Genomic DNA, 23736 nt, shown 5'->3' on the forward strand with positions numbered 1-23736 from the left:
GTGCTATAAGTTGATCTTCCTGTTTGCATTTAGACTCAATAAAAGTTACATTTACAACTTGCAGTTATGGGTATTACAACATTGGTATTTGGAATATGATCGATCCCTGGCCATGATCGATATTAATAGTCAGTTATGCTTACGAGGTTTAGACGATTTTAGTCATGGATCTCAACCTGTTTTTTATAGCCGTTGCAGTTTGGACATCTAATATGTGTGTTACTAAATTGTATTGGTTGAACTTTAAGGATACTACGTTCTCAAAAATGTGAGTAAATGTTGAGTTGTATTTCTGAAGATAAACTGTAGTGTTTTCACTTCGAAACTAGTTTTCATTGTTGTTCAAAGTTCATCAACTAGTAAAATGTGGATTCCGATGATCAGAAAACGTTAAATATAGTAAGTGAAGAAACCTATAATTATGTTTTCTCATTTAGTCCTCTATCGTCTTTTTTGCCAGAGTGTAGATGTTTAGATTTATGTACCTTAAGTCATTCGTATGATTGTATGTACAACAGTCGATAAACTTGTTTTTTTACAGATGGTTCGTCGATCTTCATATGTAAATCGTGATTGTAAAAATAATAAATCCAGCCCAAATGAAATAGTTCCTGTATGCGAGTCTCGCAGAACCCGTGTGAAATCACTGAGACGAAGACCAACTAGTTCAAATAGACCGTACTACAATCCATGTGAACGTCGTCGTCGTTTACAAACAATGATCCGTGAGGTCTACAGTCGTATTCGGTGTGCTAATTTAACATCCAAGTGGAATCATGTATTTGAATTGATGTCGAAGAATCGACGTTTGTTAAGCGAACAACTGAATTCTGCTTATACTGCTAATCTTTCAGCTCGATCTATCACCTGTGATGAAATGTGGCCTAATTCCAGTTCTACCGATCCACCTTTATTAGCTGAACCGGTAGAAATTCCTAATGTCTATAGTCAATTTGGCAAATTTGAGGCTCGAATCGGTGGTGTATCTTATCGTGTTGCTATTACAATGATGCCCCAAGTGAGTAAATTCATTGAGATCATTATGTGTCAAATTCCCAGTTTTTCACTTCTACCTAAAAAATGTCCAGAGTTAATTGTTGTATTTGTTGTCATTCTCTTTCCACTCTTCCACTTTGATAGGTTGATCCTGTGCCTTCTGTTTGTATGTGGGCTCCTGTTCAACATAATTTCTCTGTTGAAGATGAGACAGAATTAGCTAATTTACCATATATGGGTGATGATCAAGCTCAAGAAGATGTGAACTTTTTAGAAGAACTTTTAAACAATTATGATGGTCATTTACATGGTAATTTTCCATTTGAATTTGAAGAATCACTTCTGGTACAATTGGTTAATGCAGTTGCTAAAGCATGGCCAGATATTACCACAAAATGTGGATTAATACCACTTACAAATCAAAAAGATGAACACTCACCCATAGATTTATCACAAAATCCGATTGCAATTGATAATTCGTCACCAAAAGAAATTGATTCATCATCAATGATTGGTATTGTTGATGAAACTGATCTAGTTCATTCTAATTGTAAATCAAATGAACGTACCTTGAAAAGATCAAAACCAGATGAAGAAGATAGTGATGAAGTTTTAACTATAAAAAAAGGTCGTTTCACCCGTCGTTCAGGATTTATCGAAATTAAAGATGTCGAAGTAAGTTCAATTGTTTACTTTCACTTGTATGAAACGATCAATAGATCCCGTAAATTTTGTGGAAGACGAACTGATCTGTATGTACAACGGCAGCTTAATCATCAAATACAGTTGAGCTTATAGTCAAATATTGCTTCAGTTATTTTGATCTTGGTAATTCGTTATTATTGCTAGCTCCTTATACATAAGCAATGTGATTCAAAGCTGAATACGTAAATTTTTACTTCGGATATGAGATACACAGAAGAGTGCGAATTTCCAATGCCTTTGTCACACATGTTAGTGTTTTTCTTATACATGCACTGAACGGTTGGTATTAAAAATTCCTGTATATTTTTCTTGCGTTAAATGAATCTTACCTTACTTTGTCACTGAAAATAAATTCATAAGTAGTCACTTTAAAACAACAGTTGGTTCACAGTTACAGTCTTAAGAATTCAATTCTGGATAAACTATTGTTGCTAACCAACACGTGGCATGAGTACTTAAAGTCACTAACTTCTGATCTGAGCCATGTTGGTAGATGCAGACTACTTGGTTGGGGTCTTCGCGACTATTGTAACCAATGGTTGAAGACTCTGGGTGACATGGCTCAGAATCGATCACAATGCTGTAGGTGTATACACTCATTGTCTTCCCTTAAACCGTGAGATTAAAATTACTTTATACCTTTCTTCCTACGCACTAATTCTTTCTCCCTGTATTATACGCTAATATGCAATTTTCTATATTACTACTATTGAAGTAACTACTTCTATGAGTTTGGTGTTGATGTTGTTGTGCTAATGAGGTATGGCAACTTGGACTGATGCATATATGTACCTGATCTTACGTTGTAGTTGACTGACTAATGATGAATATTTATATGGTCACTAATCAGTTTCACTACATTAACAAGATCTTATTTTTCTTCATTTTGATCACTGTTGACTGTCACACTAACCTAACCTTCTTGTTATAACTTATGGCCGAGTGGATGCCCAGTTAATGTATGACGTGATAAGACCGTGAGATTAAAGTCACTTGATACATTTCTTCTTAGGAACTAATTCTCTCACCCTGTATTATATGCCAATATGCAACTTTCTATATATTACTACCATTGAAGTGACTACTATGAATTTGTTGTTCATCTTGTGCTAATGAGGTATGTCAGCTTGGACCGATGCATATATGTGCCTTGTCCTACGTTGTAGCTGACTCACTGATTTCCTCAATAAAATAGTTGTTGTACGGCTAACTCTTCATTTCTATATTGAATACATATTGACCCTGCTGATAATCTGATCTATGTCAGTATGCTCACATAATTGCTGATCATTGTACACTTGCTAGTTGTAATCTTCAATTGCAGATGTTATGGATCATATAGTCTGAAATCGGTCTCAGTGACTCGTGTTTATGTTCATTGTCTATTCTTCCGGAAATCCCAAATCAAGTATTATTATCAACTTTTCGTTCTTTGATCTTATTTCAGTCTTTTGTAAAGCGGTTTGTTCGCGTTTAGATTTCGTTCCAGTTATATTTGTATCTGGCTGCTAATACCTTTATTTTTATCAGAAGGGTTTTTTCATGGAGATTTTAGTAATTTTATGGCTGAAATCATGAGTCAGTTGAAGCTAGACCACCATGGAAAACCTAAAAGCACTAGACAGCCGTTTCATCCTATTGTAGGGCTCTTCAGCAATGCGTATCGATGATCCCGCATCGTGAAATTCGAACCCAAGACCTGTCAGTTAGATATTAACACCGTTGGGTGCCGGCTCAGTGGTCTAGAGGTTAAGCGCTCGCGCATGAGACTGTCCTGGGTTCGAATCTCACGAGATGGGATCGTGGATGCGCGCTGCCGAGGAGGCCCACAATATTACGAAACGACCGTCCAGTGCTTACAGGTTTTCCAAGGTGGTCTAGGTTCAAATGACTCATGATATCAACTATAAAATTATCTTTATTTTTGTTTTTTTAGGTTACTAATATTAGTGTTGGTACACTGTTTGCCGTGTTTGTGTTCTTATTTGATTATGTCACATGCTTGAATTGTAGTAGATTTCTCAGTATCAAAAGCGAACTGAGTCTGAAAAATTTGATTTATGGATGGAATAATGAAGTGACAGTTTTTTGCTTTTTTCAGGTAACAATAAGCAGTGATATAATACCGCCTAATATCAGCATTAATCTCCCGGAATTCAATGATAAAGCATTGGTTAATCTCCATAAAAAGCTGAAAATTGAAGACGATGATAAGGAAGTCAAGTGTGAGCTGATCGCTAGCACACAACAATCTCCGAAGATAAGAAATTCCGTTGATTCACATCATAGCGATCGTGATTCAAATTCTCCAGACCCTAAGCGTCTCAGTAGCACTGGGATTCCAGAAGGAGTATTCTCTGTGAGTTAAGCTTTTTAAAAAAATTTGATTCCAACAGTTTGTTTCCTATATCGTTTCCTTCGTTTTAGGGTGAAAGACGTAAATAGTGACTAAAGTTAACCGCAACGTTTTTATTATTCACTAAGTGTATTATACTCACATCATCGATCATTTCTCCGTTCATTTAGTGAATGAGTTCCGCCTATAAGTGTGTAGTTTTCACCACATATTCCTCTCAAAGTCCAAACTTTTACAATATTTGTGTTTTTCAACTGTCAAGTGGAGCTGAAATATACTGGATATGCCCATAGCTGATTTGTAAGGATTACTGTAGTCTAAATATCAGCAGTTCTATTTCGGATCCGAGGTTAAAATTATTCATGATGAGTTCCTTTTAGCCACTGTTCATTGTAATAGAGTTGCTCTTTACATAATTTTAAGTTAGCTTATTTTCTGCAACAATATAAATAGTCTGTTAGAAGTAACTGTGATGTAAACCAAGGTAATTCATGTAAGCTGAAGATAAATAAGTATTTTCTTACTAGTTTTCAGTATTGTTTTTCTGGACCAGTCAGTCAGTCACAACGTAGAACTTCGTACGTACGTACATCAGTTCGAGTTGCCATACCACATTAACACAGAGATGCATTTGTCGATTCAAATCCCATAGTGGTAGAAGTAGTAATAGTATAAGCAATTATGTGAAAGATTGGGGTTTGAAGATGTTATTGAAGGAGTATAATATAGTGAAATAAACTTGGAAAGAGAAAAAAGATAGACGTGAAAAATTCAGAAGATTAGAATTCGGCAGAACACAAAGAGTGGATGCACCTTCGTCATTGCAAACGATTTCGAACCATGTCATTCAAGGTCTCTAACCATCGATTGCTATCATCTCGCGCAATCCAACCAGGTAGTCTACACCTACCAACATGGCTCACTCCAATTGTCAGTGACTTGATGGATTTGTGCCATGTTTTGGTCTGGCCGCCCCTAGTTTTCTTCCAACCTACTCCTATACCATAGAACATCGCACGTCGGGGCAGTCGGTGGTTTGGCATACGTAACACGTGTCCCAGCCATCTCAACTGATGAAGTTTCACTACTTCATCAATCGATTTGCCATCCTTACCTAGTACCCGGTTCCTAACAACTGCATTACTTACTCTGTTTTTCTGTATATGACAACCTAAATACTTTTCTTTTATCCTTCCAGTTGAATAGCTACATTTCACTTTCTGTTGAATGTAGAACAATCTAATGTACAATTTTTTTTTAGAAATCACTATCATTATGGATCTGTGCATCAATGATTTCACTGGTACTTTTATTGTGCTACTTGTCTTTTAGAGTAAGGTGATAATCTTGTTATCATTCCAAACTTCTATATTCCCCATTTAATAAGATCACTCAATTATCAAGTCCAATAATGATGAGTTCATTCTACTCCAATCGTACCAATAATCTTGCTTTTGTTCATTAATACAAATAACCAATAACGGATGAATATCCCAACACCCATTGATCTGCTTCACCCCTTTTGTTCCCTATGTCCAGTCAAAACACAAAAACAACCGATCGAATAGGTCTGAATAATTAGTCTTCGTTATTCTCTAGCATCATGACTCTATAACTCACAGAACGATGTACATCAATTGCATCGTCACAACATACCACAAATAAGTAATATCAATATCTACAGAACAAAGTAGTATTGTTTGTTTAAATCTTCCCATTGATGTTTAGATCTGCAACTGGTCAGCCTCTTGTTGCTATATGTTCATACTGTGCGTATTGCCTCGATATAGCCTTAATTTACAAGCATTATAAACAAAGATGGATAGTGGCTAGCAGTGGAATCCAGTGTGACGCGCGTTTCTTCCTATTTGGGATTCGTCAGCTGGATGTATCTACATCTCAGAGTTGATGTTCCCCATGGGACTCTAATCCAGTACCTTTCGCTTCAAACGCCATAGTAGAAGCTAAATAGTAGACACATCATTAATTAATGGTAATTTATCAACGTTTAATAATTTCAATGAGAATTTACAATCAAGACAATATACGAATATCGTAAGACGCTTAATTTAATAAAAATACCCAGTGAAAAAACATACGTCATATAAGTCATTTCTCTTCTGTATCCCCTTATTATCACATATCTTCTATTTGAGTTTATTTCTACCATTACAGGCCATAGCTGGAACATTCGGTTCATCAGATGATTCTAGTAAACTTCAACTTCGATATATGGAATTGAAAGAACGTTCAAGTACTTCACAAGTGGGTGATAGTTATCAAGCTGTTGTTGTTTTTATTACTTGTTAATGTTTATTCATGACATTTACCAAGATTTGTTTTTAAAACTACTTTTAAGCATGGTTTATTTATTTATTTATTTGAACACATAATCATTGGTACAAAGGGGCACCAGATATATATGCTCCACACAAATCTTATTTGATTTTTGTGAGGGCTGTAATACTGTCCAGGTGCCCAAACCGAAACAGGTGGTTTTCTTAGGGGACCACAACCGGGGCCTTTGATCTAAAGATCTGACCCACAAGGTAGTGGAGCATCGTGAGGAGATGCAGTTCCATGATAGTCGGTGACCAACGATTGATTCATATGCCATTTGTTCCCTCAGGATACTGGAGTCGATGTGCGCCATTGGTTTGGAATCAGGGTTTTCCAACTCTTCGGGGTGGACTTTCCGTGTCCACCAACCTGGTTAAAGCGCCGGATGTTCGCTTTTCGTCCTCTCAATTTCGTAAACAACAGTAATGCCACGAGAAGGCAATGAGTAGGACCTTCCTGGCAGAGGCTTTATACGCGTGGCCATATGAGAGCATTTCAAGAGGGAGAACGGACTCTCCCCACTCTCAGCCGTACCAGGGCGTTTGGGGGCAAACATGGCGATGGAGGTGGGATTCGAACACACGCCCTTCCGGACTGGTGGGCGTGGGCATGGATATGTAGTACATAGTAGATCATCATGATTATTAACACAAGCCTGTGGCTCATTGATATTAGTGCTCGCTAAATGAGTTACTAGTTTAAACCTCGCCCTGCCTACCAATTTTCACATGTTCAAGTTGTAATATCATTGCTGTTTATTGGTTTCCGTAGTTCAGCGGTTAAAACACCTGAACTTCACAATCTGTTGACCTTGTAGTAAAATATCATCATTCCTAGAATTAATTAATCCGTTATAATATGATCAATGAATCACTCAACTAACTGACGTCAATATCTATGTTTTTTGTTCCTAAATTGAAGTACTTGTAAGGCATAATTCTTCACTTAACTAAGAAGTAAATTATTTCACATCATCATTGACATTTAGTGTAGCAATACTTCTAAAATTTTTAAAAAGATTTTTTATATTTAAGTGTCCTATTACTTTATCTGTTCACTGTTTCCCACTAAAAATTGCCAGCGAATTTTCAGCTTTAACACTTAATAATATCATTTGTTTTAGCTGAACGAGGAAGCGTTGACATGCTGTCCAAATTTAGACAATCCAATTGAAGTTCTGAATGCAGTGAAAAGTGGTCGACATCAAATTCCTACAAGAGCTGAAGCTTTACATTCATTTAGAACATTATTTTGTCGTCGATGTTTCAAATATGATTGTGCTTTACATCCTTATAAGTCTACTCAATCAATGTGGAGTCATCGTTGGCCATTTGTTGCATCAACTAATGTGGGTTAGTTAGTCATAAGATTCTTTCAACGGATTATTTTTGATTGGTAGGTCAGTAAATCAAACCTCACTTTAGTTACATTAGTTTGTACAGGTGAGTAGAGTCCTAAACCCTCGCATCAATGACGCTAGCTGGTGTATAAAAAAATCTCAGTACGGATTGAGAAAGCTCTTAATTTTTATCGAATCGTGTTAAAGAAATATCTACCTACCAATCTAGGGGCGAGTACGGTGAGCAGCAGTCCGCTTTTATCACTAAATAGTCATGAAACATAGTTTGTAAGAGTAGAAGAGATGCGTAGGCTGCAGGCTCTTGTCTTTAAGTATGATCAAAGAACTGCTTATTGTTATAAATTTCTCTTATTACGACCCAGCTATTCCTATCCTTAGTATTCTTGGACACCAATTCACTCGACAAGTCCCCAAATCAGAACACGGTTGAACAGGGACGAAATTATATTCCAAATAACAAGGGTAGCTGGAAGTAAGAAGCACAATAAGAAAAACCGTTAGTACGTTTATAGTTTTTACATGAGAAGATTTTAGAGTCTTCTCCAGGTATCGACTAGCGCTGATTGGCTAATTCTTACCCAATCAGCGTGCGCCAGCACAATCGTGCACGGAACATGCTTTAATCCAATCTATGTCCCGCTAACACATATGTCGTAGGATGACTGAGTAGGCATTGTTGAGTTTAGATACATACTATACAAATATGGTAAATCAGTTGATGTAGTAATGAGGTATTTACCAACTTGGACGGTTGGAAATGTGTATTGTTTGCCTTACTATGGCCTACCTCGAGGTTCAATATTGGCTGAGGTTGAAGTTGGAAGCAAGCTGCTTTCCCTCGCTTTAGACTAGGTATGGTTTTTTTAAACTTCGCTGAGTTGGGGGGTCACTAAGACCCACCTAATTGTCTTTCTTTTTGGTTCAGACTACTTGGGCACTAGGATCACCTGCTAAAATTATGGCGTCTAAGCGTTTGGTATTTAATTGGGTAGGGCAGGAGGTTTTCTGTAAAATTTATCTTTTACTTCATCCACATGGCAGTCATTAAAAGTGTAAACATAGACAATGAAGAAGCAACGGCCCATGTCTCTATTTTCTATGTCCGTACTCCCCTCGTTTAGTTGAACGGCACACAAGCGACTTTTTGTTGGAATGCGGTTTAAGAGAGCCTGTTCCACTTTTGAACTTAACGCTATACGGACTCTAGCGAGTCTACGAAAAGTGATAGTGAATTTCACAGATACACCAATGGTAAACAGCATCGGTTTTCTGTATTGACTGAGGTAAAGTGAATGACCACTCTTGAATCCTGCGACACAGAATAAAACAGTGCCACTGCATTCAGTAGTACTAGGCAAAAACGTCTGTTGTCCTATTTGATATAAGGTCCTAACACCGCAAGCTGTAATATGTGGTTTAGAGCCCCGTTTTAGTAAACCAGGACTATCATTTGATGAATTTAGATCGTTAGCATTGGTCACGCTTTGTGATAAAGTCTTAGGAGAAAAGTTGATAGTGGGAATAAAAGGAAAATTAAGAAGGGATGAAAGTATTTCGTCGTAAACAAGATGACTGCTGTTAGTGGTAAAAAGGCGATTTTTATTCGGTTACCTACATCGTGAAAGGATATTCCTTCTTTAGGAACCTGAAAAGGAAGCTGGGTTAGTACTGGTCTTATCAACCTAGTAGTTACCAAAGCAGCCAAGGGAAAATTATTCCCTAGAGTATGGTGAAACGTGGTTTTTTTCTAACTCTGCTTCATTTTGAGAAGACTGCTTCGCTGCAGGTGCTGGTTGTCTGAAGTGAACACTTTACCACTGTCACATTTTTATACAGTCACTAGTATGACTTCACTTAGATCTTCAGTTGTTGCTTTTAGTTTTAACTTCCTCCAACCGATATGTCTGGTATGGTAAAACCTAGAGGAATAAGTGTTCCAGCCAATGAAGTTTAATCAGGTCATCACATCAGACAAGCGTGACGACCTCTTCAAGCTATGAATGAGTTCTGCATTGAGTATTATTGGGTGATTGACTGGAGGAAAATTCCGGAGTCTGAGCCAAGTCATTGAGAATTTCACTACGCTGTTTTTTTGAGAAAAAAAAGATTTTTCAGCTAAGTTTTGATGAATTTTCTAGTTTTCAGTTAAGTTCTACCCACCCCCTCATCTACTTCGGCTTAGCTATATCTAGCTGGTAACTATCATTAGTAGGCATGTAAATAATTCGATTCAAAGTTAAAAACATTCCCTTGACCACCAGATAAATTAAATTACTGTATGTCTTTAAAAAAAATCTATTTACAGAATCAGATGCTCCATATTGTGGTGTATGGTGTGTTCGTCAATTCACTGATAAGCAAAATCATCATCATAATAATAATAACCGAATAAATGAGAGAGATTGTGATTGGAACCCGGTCGAAATAAGCCTATATCAAGTTTTAGCTCCAATGTATATACCATACGGTTATTCTTCATATCATTTATACAATTGGTGTTGTACATTATCTAATCTTATTGGAACAAAAAAGTGTTCAGAGGTGAGTATAATAATGACAGCTTAAGTTTCCTTTCTGTTTAGTTATAATGATTAGTTGAATATTATTGGAATAATTTAAATATGGCAAGATATAAAGAATCAATGCAACTGTCGGATTACATGAACGCGAGCAGTTGTCAGTAGCTCTAGTACACTAAACAGTGATAGCTGTTATAAAAAAAGCTAGAAGCAAATAGTTGGCGGAATACTTAAATGATTTAGTCGAAAGTTCAGTTTTCTGAATAGAAATGAAAGAAATGATAAAATTCATATTCATGGTTGACGTTAAAAGACTATCCATCTATTTTACTATTTTGGTCTTTAAATAGGAGCGGTAGTCTTGTACACAACCACGCCAGCGGTAGCTGATCGCGATGTGATCAATCTGAGTCCAGGCTTGAAATACGGAGGGAGGACACCAGGTGGCACATCGGCGATGACTGTGCCGAAAGTTACTGCTAGCCAAAAACAGGTTGCGGTCTGTGCATAGTTGCAGTAGACGATCCCCGTTATCTGTCCTGAGACCAACAAGTCCCCATCGGCCACCTAAACGAATCTCTTCTATGCCTAGACGCCTGACCTAAGCATTCAAGTCTCCGGCTAATACTACAATATCTGTCGAACGCACTTTCTGTAGAACAACAGTTAACTGGTGGTATAATTCACCATTGATTGCATCCGGGCTGCAATCTGTAGGGGCATAGGCGGAGACGATAAAGGGACATCGTTTCTCACACCGATTTCTCCTCACTTTGATGAAGCTTTCTAATATAGCAGCACATAACCGACTGTTAATAGGGATTCAATCGATTAGTGCTGCCTCAGCTTTAGCGCTTCGTGCGACACCAACGCCAGCAAGACCAGACAAAGATGTCACAGAGTCCCCGAATAAGCACACGTAAAACAAGCTTTTCGAAGCGACAGATGGAGAGCGAATTTGTAGTACTTCACTAGAGCCTTGAATACGGGTCTCGGATAGACAACAAACATTGACATTAAGACTCTCTAAAGACATAGCCAGCCCTATTTGTTGTCCGATCTGCATTAGTGTGCGAATGTTGAAGAGAGGCAGTTTGAATGGTGTACGTGGTTTCAAGAAGACTGGTTCAGTATTCGTATTCGGTGGAAGCATTCACTTTTGATCAGATAGTGATTGGAGATCGTTTAGATAGAACAGAGTTTCCACCATGGGTGAGCTGCTGTATAAGTTTAAAAATGGGAGTACATGAAGAGGGAATAGAGGAAGATAAGCGAAGTAGTATATAAAAAATGATAATAATAGTAATAATAATAAAAATGAGTGTTATTAGGTGAATGTGGATTGTCTGAATTCTAGTTGAAGCGAACATAGTATTTTGTGAAGTAATTGGCATCTCATTAAATTTCTGTGAGGGCTGTGATACTGTCCGTGTGCCCAGGCCGAAGCAGGTGGTTGATGTTCACTCTGGGACTCAAATTCATTACCTTTCGCTTCAAACGCCATCGCGTTATCAACTCAGCTACTGAGTCCTGACAGCCACTTGCTTGTGCAATGGAGTGAAGTTTAAACTCACTTGGTGTTTTTTACTTGTATCTTCCGATTAATGTTTAGGACTACAATCAATCAGTCTCTTATTGGCCTATGAACATACTATGCAGTTCTAAACATCAATCGGAAGACACAAGTAAAAAATACCAAGTGAATTTTGATATTCGTTATTCATCAAAATCTTGGTATTCCTAATAATAATTTAATGATCATAGCAGTAGTCAAATTATCTATTGTGAGGACCCAACCGATCTTTATTGGATAGCATTTCTATTGTGTCCAGTTAGGTTGGTTGGTAAGCGATAACGTTGAAATAATCAAACCAGAGATGTTATCATATTGTTGTCTGTATTTCATTGTGTTGACATGACGGTGGAGATTTGTAGCTGAGGTGAATGATTTAGGTGGATTGAATTACTTAAATATTATTCATTTGTTTGTTATTTAGGTGCTTAGCTATGCAAGTGCACAGAATCATTCAACTCTTCTACTTCCCGATTCTGGACAATTAAGTCAACTACGTGTACCTGGAACTGGTATTGAATGGGGTCGACGTTCAACTAGTACTGCATCGTTAAATGATGGTGGAGATTGTGCCGGATCTGGATCATGCAGTGGAAGTGTTCAGGATAATGGTGAATTCACCGAAGAAGCTATGAATAATAATAATGAATCATCGAGCTATAATTTACTACCATCATATAGACGAAAACGTTCAAGGAAACGTCGTCTAAAAAAGAGCATGTTATTAGGACCACCAACTCGTCGTTTGGGTATGTTTTGTTCAACTATTCACATTAAATAAATTATTGCAACTTCATGTCACAAATAATCTCCTGGTTGTATCCAACGCAAATCGATCTTACTTAATCATGGGTTGAGGGTTGACTGCGAGATCTAAGGTTCGGTCGCATTACTGCTGAGTTCATATTGGTGCAAAATAGTTGTCCGGTATTCCTTGATTTTTAATGGAATAACAACAAAGACCAGTCCGCGACAAATACAATGTACAAATTAAACCATTCTCCACAAAACCCCTTTCAACCCAAATAATTTGTCCATAATTAACGATTTTAAGGAAGTTTCTGTTTTGCCTACCTATTTTACACATTTTTTTGTCGTTTTCCATAGATGACGATGAAGATTCACAAACCAATGCATGTCATCAAAATGCTACAAATGGTAATTCTAATGGTGTAGTTGCAAGTGGTTGTTTCGCTCATCATTATCATCCATGTGATCATCCTGGTCAACGATGTGATGATTCTTGTTCTTGTCGAATAGCTGGAACATTTTGTGAAAAGTTTTGTCAATGTCCTCCTGATTGTCCAAATAGGTATATAATTAAAAATTTCTCATTGTTATTTCAGTATATAATACAGATTTATATGTTACACTAAACTATTCCCCTCATAGTGTGGATTTGCATTCTAAGATATATTTGATCAGGTTTATGGTTATAAAGTATTATCATCTTTAACCCCTATCTAGTTTAGTGATAAATTCTATGATCACGTAACTGACCAATTTGATTTTAGTCAGTCACAACGTAGAACTTCGTACGTACATACATCAGTTCAAGTTGCCATACCACATTAGCACAGAGATTCAGTTGTCGATTCAAATCCTATAATGGTAGAACTAGTAAGAGTATAAGCAGTGATCCGAGAGATAAGGGTTTGAAGATGTTATTGAAGGAGTATAATCCAGTGAAATAAATTTTGAAAGAGAAAAGAGATAGAGACATGAAGAATTCAGGAGATTAGAATTCGGCAGAACACAAAGAGTGGATGCACCTTCGTCATTGCAAACGATTTCGAACCATGTCATTCAAGGTCTCTAACCATCGATTGCTATCATCTCGCGCAATCCAACCAGGTAGTCTACACCTACCAACATGGCTCACTCCAATTGTCAGTGACTTGATGGATTTGTGCCATGTTTTGGTCTGGCCGCCCCTAGTTTTCTTCCAACCTACTCCTACACCATAGAACATTGCACGTCGGGGTAGTCGGTGGTTTGGCATACGTAACACGTGTCCCAGCCATCTCAACTGATAAAGAATTTGACTTTAATTCTCCAAATAAGCATAAGTTTCTTCATGATTATTGTTTTGTGACCATTTTTCATGAAATTTCGTTAAGAGACGTCAATTGTTTACTTGTACGGTGATAGTTTATAGTAGTGATGTATAGATTTTCAGTATTTCATCTCCAAATCAACAATCTTGGATTCAAAGAATATTCTACCCACTGAAAACATTAATAGTATGATCTTATGATGAAAATTGCTTATTTGAGTAATTTCATCACTATATTTTCTGATCTCTGATATATAATGTAATTGCACACCTTTTGTGCCAAGACTGTATTATCGCTTTTCTTTACTCTGACCAGCTATCATTCTACTTATTTATTAGTTTGTATGTAGTGTCAAGTAGATTCAATCAGGGTGTTAATTGTCCTTCGCTTTAGTATTTTTTTTACTTCGTAGTATTCCAAGATACTTTTCTTCACTTCGGCTGGTATCCAAATCAAAACACAACTTGAACAAGAACGTAAATTTATCCGAAAGCAAACAAAATGAGACTATAATCTATCGACGCTAAACTGGCCTTAAGAATATCCACCTACTAGCTAGTGCTAAATGTGGGTTATAAATCAGTGTGAGGAATTAGAATTATGATTTACAGTTGATGGTTAGGGTTTGAAATTGAATTTAAGATTTTCATCACGAATTAACATAAGCTAAAATGTGAAAACGCTATTTGGTCAAATGGATGCATGAATTTCTCACCAAAGCGTTGAGTTAAGTTGTCAATATAGTAGGAAAATGTCAGTATATATACATATAAATTGTACATAGGAACTTTAATCTTCTAAGCTCATCGCCGACGCTTATTGATTTAAAATGGATCTATCAGTGCGCTCCAAGATGATCTTGTCTGAAACATACGTAATTAAGTTTCTATCCTGCTAATAAAATGTAAACAACGATTTTCCCTATCAGTTTACAATTCTTAATTGTGGTGATGAGGAAAAAACTTGGTTTTATTTTATTTTATTTAAATACATACATATTGGTACAAAGGGGCACCAGATACATATGCGCCACACAAAACAATCAGAATGGGAGGAGAAGGGAGAAGATGCGTATATATAAAGGAAAAAAAACGGATGAAAAAAGGGGGACTGAAATGTACAACCGGAAGACTCTTTCAGCTAAGAAAGTGAGAACCACTTTTTATGAAGAAAGTAAAAGGTTACAGCAGGCTCGCCACTGGCTTCTATTCTGAGCCATATCTGATAACGTCTCTAGCCACTGTGTTGCACCATCTCTCGGACCCCAGCCAGGGAGTCGTGAAGGACCAACAGAAGCTAGCCCTTTGCAGCTTTCTTTCATACCACGACACCATGTCATACACTGACCACCTCTTCGCTTTTTCCAACCAGTCTCAGAGTCAGCAAATAATGCACGACGTGGAATTCTCTGGGACGACATTCGTAGAACATGTCCAAGCCACTGAAGTCGGTGTTTCGAGATGGTGACACCAATTGAATTATCGTCTCTGCGCCCGAACACACGATGCCGAACCTGTGCATTACTAACATGGTGTTGCCACTGGATGTCAGCAATCTAAATAAATGAAATGACGAATTCTACTAACAAAAAACTTAGTTACAGATTTTTCTATCAATTTTCTACAACTATTCACTGTTATTCTATATCGTCACTTTGTATATAAAGTAAACGACTCGTCTTTATATAAAAAATATTAAAATCAATTTGTTCGTGTCTATTCATCACACTTATCATTGTTTAGATTTTTAGGATGTCGTTGTCGAGGTCAATGTAACACAAAATTATGTCCATGTGTTTTAGCTGTTAGAGAATGTGATCCAGATTTATGTTTATCTTGTGGTGCACATTCATCTTTTCGATCATTTGCCTCTGGGAATTCTATGGATTTACTTTCACTGCTTCAAACTACTTTACCTCCTGTTACTGGAACTTGTCGAAATGTTGCCATACAAAGAGGTTGGCGTAAACACCTTTTAATGGCACCTTCTGATGTAGCTGGGTAAGTCCAATGTGTGTTTTTTTTAGTGCTTTATGCATCTTTTTATATTTATGATGGTTGCTGACAACCATCTTTTTATTCCTTATTATTCTAGTTGGGGTATATTTATTAAAGAAGCTGCAGAGAAAAATGATTTCATATATGAATATTGTGGTGAAATAATTAGTCAAGATGAAGCAGACCGACGAGGTAAATGTGTTCAATTTTACTTATTCATTATGATTTATGTATTTAATTTCTAGATTGTGAATCCTAAGTTGTTTATTTATTTATTTAAACACATAAATATTGGTACAAAGGGGGCACCAGATATATATGCGCCGCACAAATCTCATTTGATTTGTGTGAGGACTGTGATACTGCTCAGGTGTTCAAACTGAAGCAGGTGGTTTGCTTAGGGCACCACACCCGGAGCCTTTGACCTAAAGGTCTGATCCATAAGGCAGTGGAGAATCGTGAGGAGATGCAGTCCCATGGTAGCCGGTGACCAACAGTTGATTCATACACCATTTGTTCCCTCAGGATACTGGAGCCCATGTGCACCATTGGTTTGGAATCATGGTTTTCCAACTCCCTTAGGTAAACTTTGTGTCCACCAACCCGGTTAAAGCGCCGGATATGAGCTTTTCATCCTCTCGATTTCGTAAACAACAGTAATGCCACGAGAAGGCAGTGAGTAGGACTTCCCTGTCAGAGGCCATATACGCGTGGCCATGGAAGAGCATTTGGAGAGGGAGAGCGTACTCTTCCCACTCTCGGCCGTACCAGGGCATTTGGGGGCATTTCAAATTATGGAGGACTTTGAATCACTGCTTCATGGTTGTTTAAATTAACACTTAGTATTATGCAATTTCGTACTGGATATATGATCGAATTTATTATGAGTTTAGAAATACATTCTCTACTTTTGACCACTGTGTCAAAATCTAATGCTGTATACTTTTAACAACAGTCAATGGATGATGTCATCAAGTTCTATTAATGACATATATCTAGCCGGCGACACCATTGGACCTTATCAGTTATCACAATTCATTAAATTTTATCAAATACTTTTCTAATTCTGTTTTTCTTGTACTCATCAAATCTTGAAGGTATTGTTATATCTTGTGGCTGTCAATTGTTATATCTTATACCCGCCTATTACAGAGCAGTGATTTATTGATCGGACCAATGACACAAAACCCGTACGAGCAGTCTAGAGCACTTATCGGTCCTGCTATCTGCCTAACCCAGTCAGTTAAGTCCAGAACACTAATAACAGCTTCTGCAATATGAATCATTGTATTTCAAACGTACTGAATATATATACCAAACAGACTGACCACATCGTACCATAAAATAGAAAATAACATTTGTACAAGTTTCAGCCAGATGTGGCTGTGAAAGGGGGGACAGTAATTAATAGACTGAGTATAACTCAAGAATGGTAAATCGTATAGTAATAGTTCGCAGGTCAAAACAAAGCTTATAATAAGAGGGACACGAAAATGTATAGTTTAGTTACTTTGCAGTTATACAGTAGGAAATATATGTATCATATTGGTCCATAAATAGTCCTCAAAAGTTACCATTCATAATTCTCCTCGGGATATAACAGGTATCCAAAATGGTTATGAGTTTTGTTTACATATAAAATTATCAAAAGAGAGTAAATATGAATTTAAATTCAACTTTCAAAAAAGATATAATAACATTCGAATCTCGCGAGGCGGGATCGTGGATGCGTACTGTTGAGAAGTCCCATAATAGGACGAAACGGCCGTCCAGTTCTTCTAGGTTTTCTATGATGGTCTAGCTTCAATTGATTCATGATCTCAACTATTTAAAAAAATTACTATAATATCCACAAACCCCTTCTGATAATAACATTTAATATCTTAATCGGATATATACTACTTAAATAATGAATATATCCTATACTATCATAATTCAATTCTTCTGATTGTCATTTTACCAAAAAAATCTAATTGCTTTGTAAAGCTTATCAATATTCATTCATAAATCTTTTGTACTATATATTTTCTATTTTGTTGTTGTTGTTGTTAAGTCATTTGAAAGGTTAACTAAAGTGGGTGGTAGCCTATATTAATCATCACTAGCTTTCAAGAATAGACTTTAAAAGTGTTAGGATGATCCTGCAAATTTCTCGCAATAGACATGACAAGTTCAGGAAACATTAAGAAGCATTTTATCCAATCAGCGTTTGATTAGAAGTTTTGCTAGAAATATTGTGGAAATGAAAAGTCACATGTAGAAGTTCTTATTGACTGATTACTATACTGTTACTATGTTTAGTAGTATTCTAGAATTTTCAGGAAAACTCAAGGACTTTTAAAATACTATAAAAACCCTATATTTTCAGTACATAAATGAACCTTTGGAGTAAAGTGCTTCCCACATATTTTGTGCCTTTTCTCTCGTGTTCAAGTCGCTAGGTAGTTCTAGCTTGGGGGTTACCAGACTAGCTTAGGATCCGAATAGTAGCGTTCAATCAGTAAGACGTATCAAAAAGACACAGTCTGACGTAAAACGTCGGAATTTTCTCGTTGTTGTTGTTGTTGATGATGATTGTCTTGTAGATGAATGAAGAGTTTCTATATTGAAAAATGTGATTATATATTTGTGTGTATATGTGTCTATTAAACTTTCAGGTAAAATTTATGATAAAACAATGAGCAGTTTTTTGTTCAATCTTAATCGAGATTTTGTTGTGGATGCTACACGTAAAGGGAATAAAATTCGATTTGCAAATCATTCAGTTAATCCTAATTGTCATGCTAAAGTAAATCCTCATTTTCTTATGTCCTATATCTGTTTTCTCTGTTGTTTATTAATGAACAAATAATTGGATAGGATAAACCATTTGATTGTATTATACGAAATTACACTATACATTTATAAAATATGAAAACAATAAATTGAATATGGTAAGCAAAGATGGATAGTGACTGGCAGTGGAATCCAGTTTGATGCACGTTTCGTTCTATTTGGGACTCGTCAGCTGGATGTACCTGTATCTCAGACTTGTTGATATTCACTCTGGGACTCGAACCCAGCACCTTTTGCTTCAAATGCCCAGTTGCAGTCCTAAAACATCAATGGGAAGATTCAAACAAACAATACTAAGTGAAATAAATTGAATAAATCATCTGTTCATCTTCTTTGAATTGGCTCTCACAAACTCCATCATTCTTTCATTTCTGTTGCTACTCCGACTGCATTGTTTTTCTTTCTTTTCTTTTTTTCTTGTGTCAGTAAGAATCCTACTTCGAATTTATGGTGTATACTACTTATATCTGTCCGTACACATAGCACATACTACAGTACTGTTTGATAGAGACGATGTGTGGCAAAACATTCAAAGCTTCTAAGTTAAACCATTCAGCTTTAAAAAAGGCAACTTCACACTATTATCATTCATTATTGTCTCTCATTCTCCCTTAGTCAGTCTGTCACAACGTAGAACGTGGTATGTATGTACATCAGTCCAAGTTACATTACCCCCATTAGCACAGAGAGGTAAAGTTATCAGGCCAAGTTCCAGAATAGTAGAAGTAGTAATAGGAAAGACTAGTCATCAACCATACGACTCAGCAAAATAAAAACGTAAAAAGATAAGGGATTCAAAAGCTGAAAATGTGGAGGGGAAGACGAAGAATAGATGCAACTGAGCCATTGCAGACGATTTTGCGCCATGTCATTCAAAGTCTATAACCATTGGTTACGATAAAAACGCGCAATCAACTAGATAATATATACCTATGAACATGGATAAGTCCAATCGTCAGTGTCTTTATGAACTGGTGCCATGTTTTGATTTGACAGTCCCTAGCTTTCTTGAAGCCCACTCATACTCCACACATTATCAACCATCTACGTAGGTGGTGGTTGGGGATATACAACACGTCTCAACCACCTCAGTTGCTGAAGATTTACCACCTTATCAATCGATTCCTCGTCTTTATTTGGTACTTCATTGCTAGCCGACCCATTGCTTACTCCGTAATCCCAAAATACGTGAGCACTGCTTCGTAGACACGTATGATCGAATTCTAGTAACCTACGATTAGCTTCTATTCTTAATGACCATGTTTCACATCCATAAAGCAGAACAGAGCAAACTGCTGCGCAGTAGTCACTCTTTGTTTGAAAGATGGATTTCTCGCTCACACCACAAGTGACTCACGTTAGCAAAAGTCAACTAAGCCTTCTGAATCTGTGCCGAGATTTCGTCAGACACCAGACCATCCTGACTGATGACATAATGGGGAACTGAAATGTGATTGAAGGCCAGTTGAACTGTTCCTTAAAGTGTTCTGTCCATCGGTTCAATCTTCTGGATTGACAGTAAATAATAGTTCCGTCTTTTTCCGAGATAGAAGATTCACTTGTTTCCAAATAATCTAGTTTACTTGTGGGAGAACTTCATCAATGTTTTATGATTTGAGAATTGTTTTATCATCTTTTCGGTCCTTTCTACGTTTTCTAAATGTTACAATTAATTGTCTAAATACCTTATGAAATGTTATAATTATTTACATAGTCAACATTACGTTCAAGTTCCTGTCATAAAGTGGTGTTTAAAAGTCCAATTTACTTGTTTTCGAAATTTAAAACACCTTACTTGTCTTTTTAAGCTTGTAGATAGATGTATATTATCATATACTATACTTTATATAGGTTATCATGGTGAATGGTGATCATCGGATTGGTATTTTTGCAAAACGTGCGATTCTCCCCGGTGAAGAGTTATTCTTTGACTACCGTTATGGTCCGACAGAGCAACTTAAATATGTAGGTATTGAACGAGATACAGACGCTGCAAGTGTAATCAATAATCCTTTATGCGTATTGAATACATCTGGCGGTGATCTTAACCCCCTATGCTCCAATATACCGCTTAATAACTGCATTGAAATTCCTTAGGATTACATGTAAGTTTAGTCATTCACTTGTACTGTAACTTTATTTTATATATAAATATAAATCCTCATTAGTCAAAACAGTCAACTATTTACCTTGTATTCAGTCAGTCGAAATATCATAGAATCTGGTGCAATTGTTCACTGATCTAAAATTCTACATCACATCGCAGCGGTCATTCAATCACTACTTTTAACCATTCAGTTTCAGTGTCAAACCAAACTTTGGTTTGGAAAGCCATATGATACCATCAAGCCTCAAATAAACTATGTGACTTAAACCCCTGAGTACGTGTAGAATTGTGTTCGATTAATAAATTATAAGATTAATATATTTCATAGCGAATTAGCCATAGTGTCTATAGTGATGAGAAAGGCTGAATACACAGAAAACTGTTCAAACGATAGTAACGAATGTAGTGTGTTTATGAAAAGTACGAAATGATCCTGGAACTTAAAATCTATCGAACGATAAAAAAAGGATTTATCTGCCTAACTGAACCATTTTTGAGAAATGTCATTCAACGTTTTTAAACATTGGTCTCCATTATCACACATATCCAAAGCAATAAATATGTACCTCTTATAGATCAGTTCACTATTTAATGAATTCAAAGGTTCTGGTCTTATCTTAGTGTATTACCTTTCTTTCCACTCGGTCTTATGGTAGCCAACATTCTTCGTCAAGGTCGACAGTAGTTCACCATGTATAACTTATATTCTAGTCACTAATTTACATTAACATTCTTAGCCTCACCAATCGACTTTCCGTCTGTACCTACGCTTAATATCAGGATTACTTGGTTATTTCACCATAGCTCGAATGCTTCTCTCATTGAAAATAATTAACTCTGGTCTTTTGCCTTATGAAGGATACTTCTCACAGATATATGACAAAACACACCATACTCTTCATTTGTTTTGTAGATAAACATCTCGCTTGTTATACATAGCTCAAACAGTATTATAATGGTTCCGATTATCGCGCTCCTAAATATAACAATGAAAAACATTCAATTGGTAAGGTAAGTAAAATGGTATACCGAAATTAAGTCTCTCTACATCATGAATGTAATTTTAAATGATGGTTTGTATGGATTTCGAATGTTAGTCAGTTCTATTACACCAAATGTCAAGCCTTACCAGGTTCCTACTCAAAATTGATTACGAATGAATCCATCGAGTTTGATCTCTTAATGATACCACAACTGATTTCTTCCAAATGATCATTGTACTTTGTTCTTATCTGACCAACAATAGTAACTGTATAAAATCAAACGACCCTTTTGTTTTAGCTTCAGATTTAGTAGTGAGTATTTGCAAACAAAATGGTTAGCAAAAGCCTAGAGGCGGCCAAATAGAAGTCTGGAATCAATCCATGAAGCCATTGGCAATTCAACTGAAGTATGTAGAAAGGTATAGACTACTTGGTTTAGTCGCGCGGTTTTCCCAATCAGTGGTTATAGACTTGGTAAAGTGGGTCGAAATTGTTAACAACTGTATATAGGCATTCACTCTTGGGTTTCCCTTTAACCTTAAATCTCTAATTTACCTTATCAATTATTTTCATTCCACTAATTCATCTCTTTTCTCGAATCACATTTCCAATGCCTAATCTTCCTTAATACAATAATACTGCTATTATCTGTACTACATCTCACTTCACTGTTCTGGTGTTTTGGCAACTTGAACCTGTGCACACGTCCCAGCTTTTATGCTACCTATGCAATGTAAAGGTCAGATGGGGTTTTTGTGGAGATTTAGTATTTTCATAGTTGAAAGCATGAGTCAATTGAAGCTAGACCACCAAGGAGAACCTGGAAGCACTGGATGGCCGTTTCGTCCTATTGTGTGACTCCTCAGCGGTGCGCATCCACGACCACGCCTCACGAGATTCGAACCCAGGACCTACCAGTCTCGCGTCATAGTACTTAACCCACCGACCACTAAGCCGGCATCCAACGGTGTTAATGTCTAACTTCAACCAATCCACGAAGTTGAGCAACTGTTCACCAAACAACGCCATCGGATGACGGCTCAGTGGTCTATCGGTTAAGTGCTCCGGCGCGAGACTGGTAGGTCCTGGGTTCGAATCTCGCGAGGCGTGGTCGTGGATGCGCACTGCTGAGAAGACCCACAATAGGATGAAAAGGCCGTTCAACGCCTCCACATTTTCGTTGGTGATCTAGCTTCAATTGACTCATGCTTTCAACTATGCAATGTAAGGGTGACGAAAAACTTCTTTCCATGACCTATTGAGAATATATTACCATTGTCAACCTTGGTGATGTTGAAAGCTTCTTAGAATTCTAATGCCTTTCGGTTACTGATTTCAGGACCATTTTTTTTATTTCTAAATACTGTAATATTGTAAAGTTTCTTATCTTTAAATGTTGCCTACAACAACCGTTTAAACTATATATTCATGCTTCTTTTCTTTTTTTATTTTAGGTTGATACTCTGCTTGTGTATGTACGCCTGTGTACATTCGTTGTGTTAGAATGTAAATGTTTATAGTTGATGTATTTTCTGTTTATGATAAAATCTAACTGGTTTATTTATTTCCTATTTTATGTGTTTCCGTTAAATGTTATTGAATTCTTTTTGTTTATGAATAGAAATATATTGTATTACTTATAAGGGCTGTTTTTTTCAGTGACAATTATTAAGTAACTAATTGATGAGTATTAGTTCCAACGGCATCATGTTCTTGTATCTTGACAGATAATCTTCATTATTCTATTCCATATTTATGGAAGTTAATAGAGTTATAGCCCCCAAACGCCCTGGTACAGCCGAGACTGTGGAGGGCCAGCCCTCTTTCTCGAAATCCTCTCACACGACCGCGGGTATATAGCCCCTGACAGGGAAATCCTACTCATTGCCTTCTTGTGACATTACTGTT

The 23736-nt window shown here is 36.8% G+C and overlaps 1 protein-coding gene across 1 annotated transcript; it reads left to right on the plus strand.

Annotated features, from left to right (window-relative positions):
- Window positions 1–528: 528 nt before the first annotated feature.
- Smp_078900 (enhancer of zeste, ezh, putative) lies at window positions 529–23471 on the plus strand. Its single transcript, XM_018792349.1, has 14 exons — window positions 529–1018; window positions 1141–1671; window positions 3803–4060; window positions 6233–6322; window positions 7521–7749; window positions 10063–10298; window positions 12274–12598; window positions 12957–13161; window positions 15649–15906; window positions 16001–16095; window positions 18561–18691; window positions 20590–20843; window positions 21759–21856; window positions 23283–23471. Exons 1-12 carry the CDS (start codon window positions 542–544, stop codon window positions 20833–20835), a joined length of 3081 nt encoding a protein of 1026 aa, XP_018644307.1. The 5' UTR covers window positions 529–541; the 3' UTR covers window positions 20836–20843; window positions 21759–21856; window positions 23283–23471.
- The last annotated feature ends 265 nt before the right edge of the window (window positions 23472–23736 follow it).

Source organism: Schistosoma mansoni (assembly GCF_000237925.1).
Source record: "Schistosoma mansoni, WGS project CABG00000000 data, supercontig 0343, strain Puerto Rico, whole genome shotgun sequence".
In the NCBI taxonomy this organism is placed as follows: Eukaryota; Metazoa; Platyhelminthes; class Trematoda; order Strigeidida; family Schistosomatidae; genus Schistosoma; species Schistosoma mansoni.